The sequence below is a fragment of the Neolamprologus multifasciatus genome, chromosome 15 (assembly GCF_963576455.1).
Source record: "Neolamprologus multifasciatus chromosome 15, fNeoMul1.2, whole genome shotgun sequence".
Taxonomy (NCBI): domain Eukaryota; kingdom Metazoa; phylum Chordata; class Actinopteri; order Cichliformes; family Cichlidae; genus Neolamprologus; species Neolamprologus multifasciatus.
Genome location: NC_140453.1, coordinates 34,221,459 through 34,239,863, shown reverse-complemented (window position 1 = coordinate 34,239,863; position 18,405 = coordinate 34,221,459). Strand labels below are relative to the sequence as shown.

The 18,405-nt window shown below is 39.4% G+C and overlaps 1 protein-coding gene across 2 annotated transcripts; it reads right to left on the bottom strand.

Moving 5' to 3' along the window:
• Positions 1-5,055: 5,055 nt before the first annotated feature.
• Positions 5,056-14,224, bottom strand: LOC146502508 (uncharacterized). Of its 2 annotated transcripts, XM_085134219.1 has the most exons (6): positions 13,869-14,224; positions 11,999-12,304; positions 10,455-10,601; positions 9,345-9,386; positions 8,635-8,687; positions 5,056-8,554 (listed from the first exon to the last, which is right to left on the bottom strand). In XM_085134219.1, the coding sequence occupies exons 1-6, from the start codon at positions 13,936-13,938 to the stop codon at positions 8,402-8,404; spliced, it is 771 nt and encodes a 256-aa protein (XP_084990345.1). In that variant the 5' UTR covers positions 13,939-14,224; the 3' UTR covers positions 5,056-8,401. The 2 variants fall into 2 exon arrangements, with proteins under 2 accessions (XP_084990345.1, XP_084990346.1); XM_085134220.1 differs by lacking the exon at positions 9,345-9,386 and having other exon boundaries at positions 5,057-8,554; positions 13,869-14,218.
• Between the last annotated feature and the right edge of the window lie 4,181 nt (positions 14,225-18,405).

Here is an 18,405-nt window from a genome sequence, read left to right as displayed (position 1 = left end):
TTAGTATTATTATTGTTACCTTGAGTTGCAGTATAGTTTAGCTTCTTTCATGTCTCCTTAGTTACGAGTCTCTTCATGTCCCCTGGTGTAAGTCTGTCCCAGTCTTCTGCGTCATGTATTTTCTGTCTGTGTGTTTTCATGTTGCTCATGTCATGTCCACATGTTTCCTGCTTTATTTTGAAAGAGTCTTGAGTTCTTGGTTCCTTATGTTTAGTTTTAGTTTTTGTTATATGTCTCATTCTAGTCAGCTGTGTCCTCCTGTGTCTCCACTTCCCCTGATCACATCATGTGTGTATTTAAGTCCTCTGTCTAGTAATCTGTGTTACCTTCCCCGTGTCCAGTCGTAGACGTCATCGTGTTCTTAGTACTCACAGTGTTCATAGCATTCATTGTCGTCATAATCTAGTCACAGTGTCACAGTTTATTCATAGATTCCTTAGTTTTGTCATTGCCTTCAGTTTAGCTGGTTGCTCAAGTTTGTTTCGTGCTTTGTTTTATGTTTCACGTCACATCAGCCCTAATGAAAGCTCGCTTTTTGTTTAAAGTTAATTCTGCCTCCTCTCCTGTGTCCGTGCCTGACCAACCACCTGTAAGATGTGCAGAGCACGGTCTAAAAATACATAAAATAAATCAAAATCAAAGCACTTTTATTGTCACATCACATGTGCAGGTACGCTGGTACAGTACATGCGAGTGAAATATCCAGTGAGTGACTGTTTTTTGGTAGAAATGCTTTGCTGGAGATCAGAGGAGGATTTCTAGACTGCTTTGAGCTGATAGGAAAGCAACACTAACTCAAACTACACTCGTTACATCCAAAGCATGCAGAAGAGCATCTCTGAATGCTCCACAGCATCAAGCACCCAGTCAGCAGAAATCTTCCTGTTCTTAGCCGAGCACTCCTGTCCTCTATGGATGGGAAACTGAGGCTCACACAGGCTCATCAAAACTGGGCAACGGATGATTGGAAAAACATTTCCTGATCCAATGAGTGTTAATTTCTGCTGTGACATTCAGACAGTGGGATCCAAATAACATGAAGGCATTGATCCACCAATGGTTCTGGTGGTGGTGTAATTGTGTGGGGTATTTTCTTGGTTGGCAATTGTGTGATGCTGTCATGCCCATGTGGACCAAAAGCTCTGAGAAACATTTCTAGCACTTTATTAAATCTACGCCATGAAGAATTAAAGCAGGTCTGAAGCCAAAAGTTGGTCCATAGCATTAGGAAGGTGTAACTAATAAAGTGTCCAGTAAAAGAATGATGCAACACTTTCATAACATATTCATAATACTAATCTGTTACCAGGTTTTCTACACAGTTTCATCTGTTTTGCTTACGACTGCTTGTATTTCATGATCTGCAGCTGCTATTATTCCTCTGCAACAACCTAGTTTCCTTGCCTAGGTCCTGTTTTTTTCTCTGCATATTAGCACATATTAGCATACTGGCTTGTTTCTTGAGAGCGCAGACTCACAAAATAATTGAAATGAGGTTGAAGGGTAGATAAAAAGCTGTGTTGTTGTCACTCACAGCCACAGGAGGGCAGTGTCTTCTTAAAGTTTGGACAAAAGAGCGAAACCTCTTAGTGCTTTTTGCTGCTGCAGTGAAGATTTACTGCTCACTGGAAAATGTTTAGAGTTTAGAGTTAGAGTTGTTTACTTAAACTGACATGGTTGTTCTGAGATGTCAAAGACCTTTTTGCTTCCCATTAGAGTGCAAGAGGAACAAAAGCTGCAGTCGTGATATGGAAACTGACAAGTAGACCAATATTGACAGGTTTGTGGAAAGGGTGATGGAAATAAACTAAAATAGTTCACCTTTACTGAGGTGAGTATTTCAGGAAAAAAAATAATACAGTGTTAGAGGCTATGCCAACAAGAAGGTAAATCTCAAGTGAACAAAACAAAAAACAAACAGAAGCTCGGTCAGGAACAAGAAGGCTAAGGAGCAGCAGGTACAGGAAAGGGGGGTGGCAGCAGCCGAAGCAACTGACAGAAAACTCAGTGGTTGTGGCAAAAACAGGCAGGAAAGACATGAAGAGAAATGTATTTTTTTTAACTTTCATTTTATACTCCCGTCTTCTCAGATTTAAGGCATATCTTGTAAAGCTGTAATCAGAAATCTGAAGGTTTGCATGTTGGTTTGCATTCAAAACCACCAATATTAGTAGATAAACTCATTTAATTCAAGAACACAGCTAAGAGAAACTTGCAGAAAGCTTTCTCTGGCAGTATAATCCAGCAGCAGAAAATAACCTGAAATCTGGCTTTCAGTATGAATTCTACTGGCAATGATTTATAGGTAGAAAAAGGTTATCTTGAGGCCATAAATGAATTTCCCCTTTTTTGTGTGAGATTCACTTTTCTGTTTGACTTACTGGGGGAAAAAATCAAAGGTGTAGGCAGTATTTCAGAGGTGTGAAAACCAAACCTAATACTGGATGAAGGAAAATGTTTTTATGAAAAGGAAAGTTACGCCTTATCAACAAAATAAGATTTGATTAGAGATAAAACAATCGGTTTCTCAGGAAAGCAAAACACTTGATCAGCTGTTGCCCTTTGTTTGAACGGTAAACACTGAGTTTTTCCGTAATTGTTCAAGCAAACGCTTGGTTTTTTAAAACCAGGTCAGGCGCATGTAACAACTATGCACAACGATCGCACAGTCAATCCGTCCACTCCGTCCATTTTCTTAATTGCTTATACGGTTCAGGGTCACAGACAGGCTGGAGCATAATCTCAGCTGTCATTGGCTGGAAAACAGGGCAGGATACACCATGGACAGATCCAGCCAGTCCATCACAGCACCAACTGCACACTCTCAGCCGACAGTGGGAAAACATGCAAAATCCATGTAAAAGGGCACCAGCTAGCTGGGCGAGTTGAACTCTGAGCCTATTTGTTGTGAGGCATCAGCATAAACCACCCAAATACAACTGCACTTGCATATCCATAAACTTAGAAGTAAGAGTTTCCACTTTAGATAGCAAAGCAGTTAGCTAGAGCTAGAGCTAAAATAAAAAAATTACGTTTACTCTAACGGCCACAAGAGTCAGTCCCAATGTACCCCAGTTTATCAGGTAAACCTTTCTAGTACTTAGTTGGACAGCATTTGCCTTCAGAACTGCCTTAACTCTTCATGGCACAGATTCAACAGGATGTTTGGTCCATATAGAGACGATATCATCTTCTTCTTCCGTTCCACTGCATCTCTGTGGAAGCCATGTGAGTACACAGAAATCACTGTGATGTTCAGCAGTTGATTTTTACTTAATGACATGGCACATTATCCTACTGGAAGCAGCCATCAAAAGTTTGGTACAATGTTATAAAGGTATGGGCAAAATCAGTAACAAGCTGGTTTGTGCTGAGTAAATATCCCCACCCTACTGCACCACCACCACTAGTCTGAACCAGCGGGGACGCAGTCACGTTTCATGCTGTTTAACCCCAAATTCTGACCCTGCTGTCTTTGGCAGGAGAAACTAAGATTCAGATGAGTCTCAGTGTCGAATGAGACAACAAGTGATCAAACTGCTCTCCATCATGGACAACCCATCACATTAGAATTAAATCTCAATGCCATAAAGAACACTTCAGAAAATCATTCCTACTGTCCTCTCTAAAACTGAATAATGACTCTTCATTCAATGTCAGGCACACAAAAGACCCCTTTTGTATTATACCATCATGCAGTTGTTTTTCTTACATTTATAGTGTACATATTTTTTGTAATGCACTTTGCATCTATCTATCTATCTATCTATCTATCTATCTATCTATCTATCTATCTATCTATCTATCTATCTATCTATCTATCTATCTATCTATCTATCTATCTATCTATCTATCTATCTATCTATCTATCTAACTATCTATCTATCTATCTATCTATCTATCTATCTATCAGTTATATCAAAATGATGACACACAAGTTTAAATCAAATGTTGCACTTTCTGCGTTCTTGATGCACTGGGTTAGAAAATGCCATGTCTCACTTGTGAAAATGCAATGTAGGGTTGTTGTTTTTTTTATGAGAAACCTCGATACAGTAGAGGTGGGTGTTAAGAAGTGCAAAGTGCAGACACATTATTTGCTCAGGCCACTGCTTGAGTGCAGCAGCAAACATGCACACAAACAGAAAACAATGAAGCCTTTACCTCAAGCACGTGGGAGGCAGAAACTCACTCAGTGATCAGCTTAAGTGTTTACTCCAAACACACTGAGCTCAGTTACTGTGGCTGTACCACCAGATAGACCAAGTGTTCTCCTTTTGATCAAACTTTAGATGTGCTTGTTACTTCATCTGGATTTTAGATTGACAGTGTGCAAAATATTTTTGCTGTAGAGTTAACTTTAACTGATTTAACTTTAACTTTTGCAAACTTTATTATAACCAAAACCTGAAATTTACCATTTGAAACTGCATGTTTACAGTTAGGTCCACAAGGATCTGGACAATAAGACAACTTTTCTTTTATATACAGCACACCTACTTCAGAGGCTCACTACCACAGACTCACAATTATTCCACATCTGCAGTGGAACTTGTATTTGGTAGCTGTTTGCTTGAACTCTCATTATTCTGAGGTCAAAAGAGATGCTGATGCAGGTGAAGGAGCATTCAATGCTCACATTCACAAATGCCGCAAACAGTGCAGATGGATAAAGACCCAAAGCACTGCAAACTGCAAAAGCAACCCAAAGGTTTCTCAAGGCGATGAAAAAGTCAAATCAACCACCTAATCGGAACCCAAGAGAGCTGCTTATCAGTTAATAAATACACAAACGAGCACTAAGTGAAGGCGGCTGCAGGAAAGGCCTGCCAGAGCATGAAAGAGGAGGAAACAAAGCAACTGGTGATATCCATGGGCTCCAGACTTCAGGCGGTCATTGAAGGTGGGGGGTGTGATGCTTAATATCTCAAATAAAAGCTAAGCTGCAGTTCAGTCACATACTGATGGTTGATGGTCACATACTGGTTTCAGCAGATGGCGTCACATCACCTCTATTGACTGCGCTTCGCTCAGCTTTTAGAATTTATTTTAAGATCTTCTTATGATTGATTTGTATGATTTCATTATACTTGTTCGTATGAGACTGCACTGTGCTGCATTATCTGAAATGCAGACTCCCATATGTCACTTCAAAGCCTTAGATTTTCAGCTGGGGCCCTTCTGGGTTTCCAAAGAATGAGGCTTAAATTCAAAGATGTCTGTGTATTTGCCATCAGGGTCCCTTGGCTTCGGAACAATCTGCGTGAATGGAATATGCAACCTAAGACACGCTGCTCCAGACCTGCGCGTCGCTCTGCTTTTCTTCAAACACCTCTCTGTATTTTGCTGCTTTCATTTCCTTGTGTGCTCTAACCAGTCTCACTGTCCCTGCTGATGAGAAGTGTGAACAGTGTGATGCTGTCAAGATAATATTTCATCTCAGTCATCTCGGGGTTAAGCAGAAGGGTGTTTACCAGACGCAACGCTTCAGGTTCTACCCAAAGAATTTATTTTTGTCTCATCAGTCATTTGAGTGGTTTCCATTCAGCCTCCTACTCCAATCAGCCAATACAGGTAGCAAAAGCCTTGCAGGGCTGATGCCGTAGGCCTGTTTGGGGCATCACTAAAAACGAAAGTCTTTTAGCACACTAAAAGACACTTTGCAATGTTTCGGTGTAGGTTTCAGTTTATTCTAAGGTGAAAAAGCATCCACGTCTGTGTATAACCTAAGATCACGCTTTATTACGTGGTCTTGACAGAAAAATAAAGTTGGCGTTATAGGTGATTTACTTGGGTAAGTCCCTGCAACTTGCTAAAATACTGCTTCATTTTTACATGCCAAAGACTCCACGACCTAATGTAACACAGACTAGAAGATAAAACAGTGCATTCTTTAAATACACAACTCTGTGTGTTGAGCGTCAACTTTAGTTACTAAAACCATAAAAAAAAAACAGAATCTCAGGTAAACTTTTTTTTTTATTTTAGAGGTGTTTTTACAGGCTAAGAATTCAGAAATATTTGATTTTTTAAAAACAAAACAACACTCTGAAGACTTATTTTACACATCCCCCAGCATGCACCGCTGCTATCAAAATAAAGAGCAGTTTCTGTTCCTTCTGTGACACTCACAGATCCAGTACAGTACATTCAGGAACTGAAGACAGTATTTACACACACATACACACACACAATAAAGTTGATAATTTTACATCCATTTACATCTTAAAAACTGTGTATTTCAAGAGGAAACAGTTCAGCAATATGTAATAAAGTAGCACGTGACAGGACGGTACATTTTGAAAGCTTGCTAGATTTCAAAATGAACTCGCTCTTTCTCTGAGTAGCTGGTGAATAATAAACCAATAAATCTATATGATATGATATAGATGTATGAGAACTGAGTAAATCAAAGACATCAATAAGCTTTCAAAAAGAGAACTTCAGAGGCCATGCATGCAGTTATTGCACATAGTGTCAGATTGTTGTTGTAGCTGTCGCAGCAGCTCATGGAAAAATCACCAGTGACCTTTGAATATACAGTACTGATAAGCTGAAAGGTCTATAACTGATTTATAAGCACGTATGGAAGGTGTCCCTGAAACTTTTTCCTCCGTGTTGTGATAAATACCCCAATGCAAAAGAAGTCACTAAACCTGAAAGTCAAAAGTGAACTTGTTAAGCTCTCACGCGATTATCAGCATGGGAGTGAAGATGAATTCTGGAGATGAGGTGAAGCGGAAAATGAAAGGTTTTCATGTTGGAAATGTCATCAAAGTGTAAAACCTTTCAGCCTGGGATTGCATGATGATGCATTCTCAGTCAAAACTTTCCACTCAAACAAAATAAAAGCCCCTAGTTTCTGTGTGCAGCCAGTTATTGGGACCCATTTTAAAACTGACCTCTAGCAGCTGTTTGATCGTGCAAATTGTATCTGAAATTATCAACTTGGTAATTTAGAAATTTGAGCTTACTGGCATGTGTCACACTCTTCGTCACACTAACCAAGTGGTTTTGGTTCTTAAATTATAGAAACAGCGAGTGAAAGTTTTGCGTTATGTTCTTGCTGCACAACACCTTTATTATATGTTCTGCATCTACAAGAGTGTGCAGGTGAGTGCCGGGATTCTCATGAGCCACTACAATACAGTGACACCAACGGCACGTGCCAGCACGCGCTTCCTTCAACCAGACTCCAAGTGAACTCGGAGGTGTAATCACGGCCACATGTGGATTTAGGCATTCTTTTAAAGTGGAAACACTCCCATTCCTCCACTTACAAGGTCATTTATGGTTCTATAGCAGGGGCATCAAACATAAGGTCTGGGGTCCAGATTTAGCCTAGCAAAGACTCCAATATGGCCCACAGGACAGCTTTGGAAGATTTTGTAGTTTTAACTGAAAAGCTACAAAACTACAAAGTGTGAGTTTTGTAGCTTTTCCAACTGATAAATAGGAACTGACATTCATACCACACCAGAGTGATTAAGTGTAGATATTAGTAATTGATTCTAGTCTACATATTTATCATGTAGTTTCACTGGTGGGCTGTCTGTGGCCGATGATGTAAATTAATTTGGCACCCCTGTTTTACAGGAACTAACAAAGGATACCATGTTTTAGTTATTTCTGTCATTTGGGATACTTTTATAACTTAAGACAGTGTCAGCTGCAGAGTTTTGGTAACATATCCCATTCAAACAGGTTTGGATATCCACATTTCCAAAGCTGTCTCTAAATTCATGTGCTTAATTGGCAGGTTTTTAAAGATTTTTAAATATTAAAAGCATCAGAATTGTTCAGTGTAGTTTTTAGTCAACAGAAGTGAGGCTATTTCAGTGGTAGAACAACCTAAATTTGGTGCTCTACAGAGGGAGCAAAGTTTGTAGGGGTCACTACATCTCCTGTGTTGTCACCTAGTGCATCAGTGTGGTTCACTGAAGCTATTAAACACAGTGACACCCAGAGCAGTGATGTACAGTAGACTCTGGATACACAGGAAGTTCTTGCTTTGTGTTTCTGGTCTGAAGAAAATCTAAAATCTAATTTATCGCCTGTTAAGTATTCCTTAGCGGCCGGATACCCCCGACACAAATTAACGGCAAAGAAAAATTGAAAGCTAACTGCGAGGCTGGGTTGTCACTGTAACTGTATTATGTTCTGGCTTGAGGTTTGCCGCAGCAGCAGCATGCATCTCAATTTCGAGACCACCAAACACAAAGTGACACCTACATACACACCACCCATGCAGACTCTTCCTCTCCCAACTCTTTTGTTTGAGATATAGTGCAATAAGACATCCCTGTATAACAAAAGCAGGATTTTTAACACTTGCAAGAAATTTATATTTATATATATTTAGATTTATGTTATGTACACTAGTCGAACAGTGAGCTGGGCATCACATGTGTCTCTTTTCTGCGAGATAGCTGACGGCAGCATACTCTGTATCTCTTGGGTTGATCTCAACAATTGTCGGAGGTCTTTTGGGGAAGTCCAAGACGCTGTAGATCACCGAGGGTGCAGACACGCTGCTCAACGACGCCACTGATTCCTGCAAAGGCAACTCGAGTCAGGCTGAAGAATTTCCAGGCTTATTTTTTTTCTCTAACAGCAGATCAAAATCTTTCTTACCTGCACTGTGGGAGTGGAGCTTTGCGGGCTTTGTTGTTGTTGCTGTTGTTTGTCTGCATGAGAAGAAAAGCAGGTGAAATGTTACAAACTAGGTGAAATCGGTCATGTATATTGTATTTAGAGTTTTGCAGAAGAAGGATTCGTGGGAAGTTCAAATTAAAAAATTTCTTATCAAATTTATTGTTACAGCCTGTCAACCACGTCAGTTTATCCCCGATTTACATATTTTCCATTGTCATACTTTTAAAAAAGTGTGAAAATAGTCAAATCTCAATGTTAAAGACATAAATGCCGCATGTTTTGGAATTTTTTAGATCATAGGAAGTAGGGAGTAGGAGTACGCCACAGCACCCAGGAGTATAAAGGAAATAACATCCAAGATAAGTTTCTGATTCATCAGATAAGGAAAAAAAACGTTAGATGTTCATAAAAAAAAAAAAAAAAGCAATTAACCGTCAAATACATCAAAAGCACGAATCCACGTCAAATACGTCGTAACCACATAGAGTGTTCGTGCTGTTGCGCAGGAGACCGGGTTTCGCTTTGCTGGTTTAGAGTAAACACAAACTAAACATTATCATTGCAATGATAATGTTAATGTTCAGTTACTGAGCTCAATGATGTGATGTATGTTTATTCCTGAGCTTTATTTTACGCTAATATCAGCATTTTGTTACCTTTACACAGAGTTACGATTGCTTTTTACTTACTTAATGCTAAGCTAGGCTTAGCATCACCTCCTGATCCCGCCTCTGGAAAAAGATATAAAAAAAGCTATCGATATTCTTACATAAATACCATTAATTAAACAAATTAGCATTCAGATTAAGTGATAGCAAGCCAAAATTATGGACGACGAAAAATTTAATGCTTAACAAGATTTTTTCAACAAATAATGATCATATTAAGGTGTGCTAAAGTAAAATGTTTTAATTTTGTTTTAGTTTAACTACAGTTTGTGACTAAATGTTTTAGTCAAGCCTGACTTTTATAATATAGTTTTAGGTCTAAGCTTTTTGTAAGTTTATGCCGAACAAGTCACATTGTCTTTATCCTCTAGCGGTGCAAATGCACCAGGACAAGTTGCCAAAGAAAGAGAGCAGTTTCTCTCCAGCATCTGTCGGTTTTGTGCAAAACCTCTGCTCGTGGACAGCGGCCGGGCCCGATTAGCACGGCACGATGCAGGAGTGCGCAGTCAGCAATTGCTTGCATTTGTATACATGTACGGGAACTCTTCTAGTGCGGTTTCTGAGGTCACGGGGGCTGTCAGATTATTTCAGCGCGGCAGCGTTCCTACTCAAAGTAGGCCAGAGGGGTTTGTCTTTGAAGTGAAAGCACACTCGTATTAGTGAACAAATAATGCAAGCTCTTTCTTTCCACCCATCTCTCAGTGATAGTAGGCACAATTAGATTTACATGCACTGAAGGAGGACTTATTTTCAAAAGAGATGAATCATCGCATCTATCAGAAGGATGTGAAACTGCAATCTGGTTTGCATTTTTGAGCATCTAACCACACAACTGCAAATTTTTTCCACAGAATAACAAGTGTTTCCTTACCATTACTTTGTTTGCTTGAAAAACTAGAAAATACTACTGACTGCTGCCCCGCACACGCAATTCGGCTTCATACCCCTTTTCTATTTATATGCAGAGAATATTGAATTAAAGGTTCCTGATGTGTTTTATTCCAACTCAGCTGACACTACGTTCAGACTACAGCATGGAAATGAAATAAAATCCTACGTCTCCAAAAAATAATAAAGTTTTCACATATCAGTGAAAAGTGAAGATTGTTTTTGGACCGTATATTTGCTTACCTTTGGGTCTCACGAGACTACAGATTAACCATGGGAGTACTGTTGCCAACAGGACCACAGGTAAAACCGCGAAGATGATGATGATGTTATTGATGGAACTGGGAGGTTCATTGTCACGATCTGTGGGTTTAGTCGACGGCGGTGGAGCTGTAGGAGTTAAAAGAAAGTCATGAAAATATTTGAGCTTCTCTCATATTTTCGCACCGCGTTTATGAAAAGAAATGAAACAAAAAATAAAAATGATTAAAGATACTGAATAAGTTTAGATCCCAATGGATCTATGCATATTCCCCCAGTACATATAGACTAATGCAGTATAATACATATTTATACATAACATACATCAGCAACAAAAATAAAGCATGGTAGGCAGTAAAATTACACACTTCAACTCTTTCTTATGGGCTGTAAGCTGACACTGTAAACCAATGAGAATGTGAAACAGTGATCAGTATTCAGTTTTTCTGTAATCAATAACAAATAACATACTGAATATGTGAATAGTGACCAAGCATCTCAGCTATAATAGGACTGTACATCAGTCAATCTCATATCAGCTGCTTTACGCTCAAACATCTCAGCAGCTCCACGAATGACGCAAATCGCGATTCTGTGAGGATAAATGTAACTGACACTGCTGTTTGTGTCCCCCTATGAATGCACTGCAAACCCTTTGATGTGCCTGATTTTCAAGCTGGCTTCCTTGTCAGGTAGAGAGGTAAATTTGCTCAGTAGCCCAGTTCTGACCAAATATTTGCAAACATAATTTATATTTAACATGTTGACACGCTAGATAGCTTTGATTGCCTAGATTGTAAAGCTGGTTAATGTACGCCTGCTGGATAGCAAGATGCTAGCATGGTGACATCAGTATTTAGCATTTAGGTCAAAGCATCAGAGCGCTTTTTATTCAACCAGGCTAGGAAAGGAAGGCAGTATTATTGCCCTACTGCTCTAGTAAGTATCTACAGCAGACGGGACTGACTGAATGTCAGCTATCCTTTAAAGGCTCAGCAATATGATCTGAGAACGATGAGCTATTTTTGTTTGTTTATTTAAATATTTCAGTTCTAACTGAGCCTTTATCAACAATGTAGCAAAAACATAACCTGCAGGACTCTGTGACAATCATATTTAATTTGTTCTACTGGTTTAATAGTGTGTTAGTGACTTATTTTCATATGGGCTTTAAACTTTTCACTAACTGGTTAACAACAACCTTGGATCCATGACACTTATATGGCTTTTATATTTAATGCTGTCAATACTAGCAGACACAATTAAATAAAGTGATCATTTTAATTTGGAATAGTATTTAAAAAGATATTAGGAACGATGATGTCATTTATTACAGGATCTATAATAAAGAGGCAAACATTGAGGAAGTAAAGGCGGTGAGGAATTAGTGTATACTATATTTGGCTGCTCTGTTTGTATGAATATAATGGAAACATACTTCGCTTTAGTCTGCTCTTGATATTGCTCTACTGTGTGTTAAAGTCGTTTTCATTATGTGCAGCTTTAATCATAAAAAATATCCTTACCTGTACAGCTTATGTTCCTTTCTTCAACAGTCAGCTTCACTTCATTACTTTTTCTTAGGTTGCCCCCAAATAAACTGGCCCAGTAGGTGTTCGTGTGGTTCAGAGTGAGATTTGTGATGTGGTAGAATACAGAATTGTTTTGGGGGTAAATAACAAAGGAACCTTTCCCACTTTTAAAATCGTCAATCTTTTTCTCGCCTGTTATATAAATTCCAATTTGACTGTATTCATTAATGCTAACATTAAATGTAAATTGAAGGGTGATGTTGCTGCCAAAGATCCCGATGACTTGCGCATGGCTGGGGTCTGTATGGAGACAGAAGAGGAGATTTGCATTATAAACACTGATTAGTGGAGAAATTAGTTTGATGTTTTTAATGCTTTTACTGTTATTCAATTTAAATTGAATAAATCCATAATGATGCATCAGTCTCCACTCATGAACACATGATCATATCCCGCTTTGTGTTCCTATAGTATTTTAAACTGATGCTCTTCAGTATACAGTGTAAGCTGTGGGTAGCTGGAAGAAAGCAGTAGTGAAAACAGAATAGTCCATGTGACATATTCTGTGTTAGAGACATCAGTTGGTTTAATCCTCAAAAACCTAAAAGCCACAGAAGCAGCACAGGACGACTGATCCTCTCCACAAAGGAAACAGGCGGGTCACTTTTCCCTTCTGCTCACTACCTTAGTGCAAGTTCCACAGTTACTTTCCAACACTGACAGTAAAACTACAGGGTAGTGTTTAAACTAGGCTAAGCCACAGTAAAATGCCAGCAGTGCTGGATCAGTCTACACAGCCATATAGCCGCCAGCAACAGCACCAAGGTGAAGTTCAGACTGATTTACCTGATTTATCTAGCTGCCATCTGTGTCTAAAGTTCAGTGTTAGCTCACATATAGAAATGAGATAAGTAACTTTTCTTAGATGTGTCATCTCCTCTGTTTGAAAGTCTCTCTTCTGTAGAAACTATGTGATTTGGTGATTAGAAACCTTTAAATAGCAAGTAATTATATTTAAACAGTCTAGGTGTTTGGACACCTACTAAAAACAGTAACGGAAGCAAATAAAGTTCAAATATATTCTATTATACGCTAAAAGGTGAAGACACTATCCTTGTATTCCCGGCTGGGGGACTGGAGCTACTGCGTTGTCTTTTTCCAAATTAATCAGCCCAAATCAGCGTTTTCTATCGATGTATCTATGTTATATATCTATTTTAAGTTAAGTTATTGTTCAAGTTTTTTCTCTAAACATGTGTGAAGCACCTGCGGATGTCTCAATAAGGATTTGAGGGCTTGTGGTATTAGTACGATCGCTTGTTTTTTGCTACATAAAAGTGTGATTGCTATATTTGTTTAAAATCAGAACATACACATTATGAGCCAGGGCTAAATTCACAATACCTCAGACTAGCTTTAATTTGCTGCAATGCCTTTTTCACCTCAGACACAAGCACACAGTGTTTTATCCAGAATGTGTCAGTGTTTTCAACATTTATGAAACACCCAGTTCCCTGTTTTAATATCGCTCGTCTGTGATAAAACTCTAACAGATACCGAAGCAAAACTTAGAACAAACCACTTGTGGAAACAGGGTTACCGACAAATAAAGTTGAGTCACAAAACCAGAGCTTTGTGGAACTCCCCAATTATGATTCAGTAATGGTAATTGAGTGGGGGGAACTGAGTTGTCATTAGAGACCTACTACAACGAGTTACATACAAAATATTCAGTGCATTAACTAACTGTCAGAGGAATCAGAGAGTAATAATTGTAACAGAGAGTCAAGTTCATCATGTGCTGCCAGGACACAAAACCTCTCACACGTCACGGAGTAAAACAGTTACGAATGAGACGGCTTACCGTTGAACACCATGTGAGCTGTGATGATGAAAACTAGCCCGAGAGGCTTCGTGATGGTGTTTTCACCCATGATGGAAGCGTTAGGCTGCTCGGAGGCCTCTTGCGACGGCGCTTGGGCTTTGACCTTTCTGTGTGTGCGTTTTTTTTTTTCAGCTGCCCCTGTGATGTAAAGCCTAAACTCTACACTTCTACACAAGTGACAGCTTCTGTGCCTGCCTGGAGGAAACTGTAGACAGGAACTTACACCAACACCAATTTATCTAGCTTCGGTATCATAAGCGCCTCCCGTAACGGAAGACTTCAAAGGGGTTCATGGACATGTGGTGCAGACTGTGAGTAGGATGTCACTCACATGATGTGGGTAAAGTCAGGAAGAGTAAATAGTTTCCTTCAAATTCTGGGGGAGAACATACACTCTTACATCCTGTTTCTCTTAGAGGACAAATTAAAGTGTAAATTTAGAGCACGGAAAAACAAACAGCACTCCTTTTTTCACTTTTCGTTAAACATAAATGTATTTTTCTTGTTTTCTGCTGTTTTGCAACATTCATCTTGTATGAACAGGTTCAGGAGTGCTCAACACGACATCAAAAAACATCTGAACTTCTAAGAATTCCAACAGCAACTTTTCTTCTAAGAACCAACACTCAGTATCCTGCATGTCCACAGACATCTGCAGATCAGAAGATAAATGCACATTTGCATGTTTCTTACCAACTACAGGTATTCACGATTGAATAAACACAATGTTATTTCAAATAAAAGGAGCCATCGTTTTAGGTCCACGTGCATGCCAGCTTCCCTGTGCGTGACTGTGATTGTGAATTATCGCACATTATCACTGACAGACTGCAAAGAATAGTCTAATAGAACATGTTTCATGAAGCAAACAATAGTTTACAATAGTTCACTGTGAGCAGCTGGAGCTCAAACATCAACCGCTGTAACCACAGCTGTCTGCAGGTTTGATCTTTATTGAACACCAGACTTGTTTTTTTCATCTGTTCATCTGATTAGAGTGAATTTACCAAGAAGACACAAACACCAACTGCACATTTTTAAATGCTCATGTTAATGAATGCGTGTTGTTGAATAAAAATGACGATATAGAGAATGTTCCACTGCTAACGAAACTTACTGTAAAGCTGATGTTACACGATTAACTCGTATTAGTTTCCTCATTACTGTAGGTGTTAAAAATCTGGCCTTGATACATTACACACACACACACACTGTAACACTTTCACCACAGAAGAGGAAGTTGGGGGCTTTGAAGTAACAATATGAAGACTGCAAAGGGGGGATTTTGTTTGTTGGATGTTTCAGTGGTTGATGGAGTTGGGCGTCTACTTGCAGCTCCTGTTCGCTCTTCATGTGGCATCTCCACAGGCAAAGACAGACCTTGTGGATTAGTCTCCAAGCTGATAACTCAGTAGTGAGGGGTGCAAATTTTAATGCATTTTCTGTCGGATAGCTGCAGCACTTCGCCAAATCTCTTAATAGCTGAGTGTGTTTTGGAACGTAGCCATTAGCCTGTCCTTAAAAGAACTCAAGTGAGGTACATTTTTATTGCTTTTGATCGTTTTATTTATGGCCTACACACATAGTTTTTCGGTGCAGATGTGACTTGCGTGTGATGACTGTTGTTTTTCACCATTTCACAGGTGTGCATGTTTGTGTGTTAACCCTGCCACAGACTGGCAGCCTGTCTAGACTGCACCCTGCTTCTGTCCTATGGCAGCTGCTTTTTCTTTTTTAATAAAAAAAACTCCCCAAAACTAATCTCAGAGTGAAATAAGGCAAACATTTGCTTTGTTCCTCATTTGCAATAAAAGTTTTTCAGTGGTTTGCTTTAAAAAAAAAAAAAAAAAAAGGAGCATCGGCAAGACAATAGTATAATGTGATAAGGGGCAGTTTGACATGGAAGTATCATTTCCATAAAATCACTGTGTGTATTTTTACAAGTACAATAGGCCATACATACTGGAGCCCCTAGTGGTGATAACTGTTCATTAAAAACCTAAAAATAAATACAATTCTACCTGCGACAGAGCGTAACGCTCCTGTAGAGAGTTTTACTTCGTGGTAAAGTTGTTCTTTATCTGCTTAGTGGTGGATTTTTACATTAAGATTATGCAGAAAACGTTATTCTCCAATTGTACTGCAGTGAACTGTACTGTTCACATTTCTTTTCATTTGCATAAAATTCTGTTTGTTAGGTTTAAATATCACCACATACTTCTGTTGGAGATGCTCCATCACTAGTGGGAAACTGAACTCACCCTTCGTTGCTTTCTACTGGAAAAAAAACAAATTTACATATGTAAATATATCACTGTTACAGGTGCATATTACTGAAATAAGTCTTCTCTTAGGCATTTAGGAAGCTTAGATGCCCCAAACCAACTCTAGTTCTATAGAGGAACTTATTCATTCATTTATTCATGCAGCAACTTTCCAGCAAAACGTTTCTATAAAATCCTGTACAACACAGACAAATGTATGTTTGTGGATAATTCGGGTCCGGTTTAATTTGGGTTTATTTATGTAGTGTTAAATCAAAACAATAGTCAACTGACAATGCTTTATACTGTAAGATAAAACCTTCTGGAGAAAGATGGACTGCAGTGCTGTATGATCATGTGGGGAATGAATGAGGTGAGTGGAGAAGTCCTCAGTGCATCATGTTGTCATGAAACTAGATAAAATCTAGTTTACGTGTGATTGTTTTGCTGAAGGAGTTTGCTGATTTGATCCTTATATCAATCATCTCCATCAGGGGTCAGTGAGAGCAATCACAACAACGACTTCCAGCCTCAAAGAGAGCGCGCAATACTGACTACAGTTGCAGACACTAATGTAGTTATTTCACCCTCATTATTGCATTTCTGCGCCATCTTGTGGACTCAATAGTCCCTACAAAATTTGCTTGACACGTGATAACCCACTGCTCTTTCTCCCCCGCTCCTCACATGCACTTTCACAGAAACACTCGAGACACACACCTCGCCAATCCCCTGTGGTATTACTTCCTGCATCACGGCGTTTTGAAAATGTTTCCTCTTACACCACATCATGTCCTGTTACACACCTCTGTTGCTGTCACCCAGCAATAGGAATGCACGTTTATTTGTTTATATTGCATGGCCTCAATTACGGTAATGGTGCATTTTAACATATCATTAGTGTGTGCAAATTGACTCGCGGTGCACTAAACCATGGCTCACTTTGCATCTGCAGTGTTTGAGGGGCTTTGTAATAGAGTCAGTGAGGAAATAAATGAAGACCTCAGGTTTTGCTGGAGCCTTTATTAGGTCATCATGGGAATCCTCTTCAGATAACTGAGTCCATGTCTGGCCACAGTAAGACATTTACTCCTGTGGAAGCTCTGATTTTCCAATCAAATGTGTGAGGGTAAACACTAACCACCTGTTTCAGTTCTATATTTTGAGAAACAGGTTGCTTGTCGTCCCTGCTTCATGCCTTTGTTGTCCTTTGCTCCACAAGAAATGTCTGCATAATGTATTTAACCAAATAATATTTGCATTAATCATCTTATTTAAGCTATTTTTGTTTCGTGCAGTTAAACAGCCCCGTCTTCTCTGCTCCTCCCATGCAGTTTTGCTGACTGAAGCAAAGCCTTGCCTCACGTTTCACTGGTTCGGGTGCGCAGCGAGTCCTCGCTCTTGTTAGTGAAGCCTTCGATATATGTGGGTGAGATTCTGGATGAGAGCTACAACAAAAAGCCTCAGTGGGGGTCTGTGGAAAGATGTGCTCGTATGTGTTTGAAGAAACAGCCGTATTCGCTTTAATATTAACAAATAATGACCTTGAAAGGTTACTGCATCGCTCCGCATGTGTGTGAATGACATAAGAATATGTATTAAGTGGAACTTTGCAATCATTTACGGCATTAATTTTGCTAAGCTGAATCTCACACAGCAGTGATGGGAGGAGGCGCACAGAATGGAAGAGCAGGAAAGCCCTCGTCTCCATGGTAACTGACTCTGATGGAAACTGACTCTGTTATTAAACGCTGCTTTAACAAAACAATCACAAAGCAATCGAGAACGGGAACCCCACCACCACTACACGCACGCCACAGGCTCTCCAAAGTGTCAACAACGGTACATTTCCACCTTTCCACACAATAGCTCCAAAACCCACCAACATCCACCTTTCTAGTTTGGATTTGCATCATCCATACGCCACATTTAAAGTCCCTTGCGGGGCTTGAAGATGATGTCACAGACCATGCACAATGCTAAATAGGTGAAATAATAAACCCATCATTTTTTGAGTCATTTTGGGAGATAGGAGGTAATCTGTTAATTTATGACTGGAGAGATGTTTGTTTTTAAATTGAGCTGCTGGATATTTGATTTCTGCTTGGGAATAAATAGATTATCTATCAATCTATCTATGAAGAGTCATTATCAAGGTGTGGGAGATTTACAGGTGAGTGCTTTCCTTGCTTTTTGCTATCCCACAAGCGAACTACTGCCTGAATCCGTGAGCTTCCTGAGCTGTAGTGAGC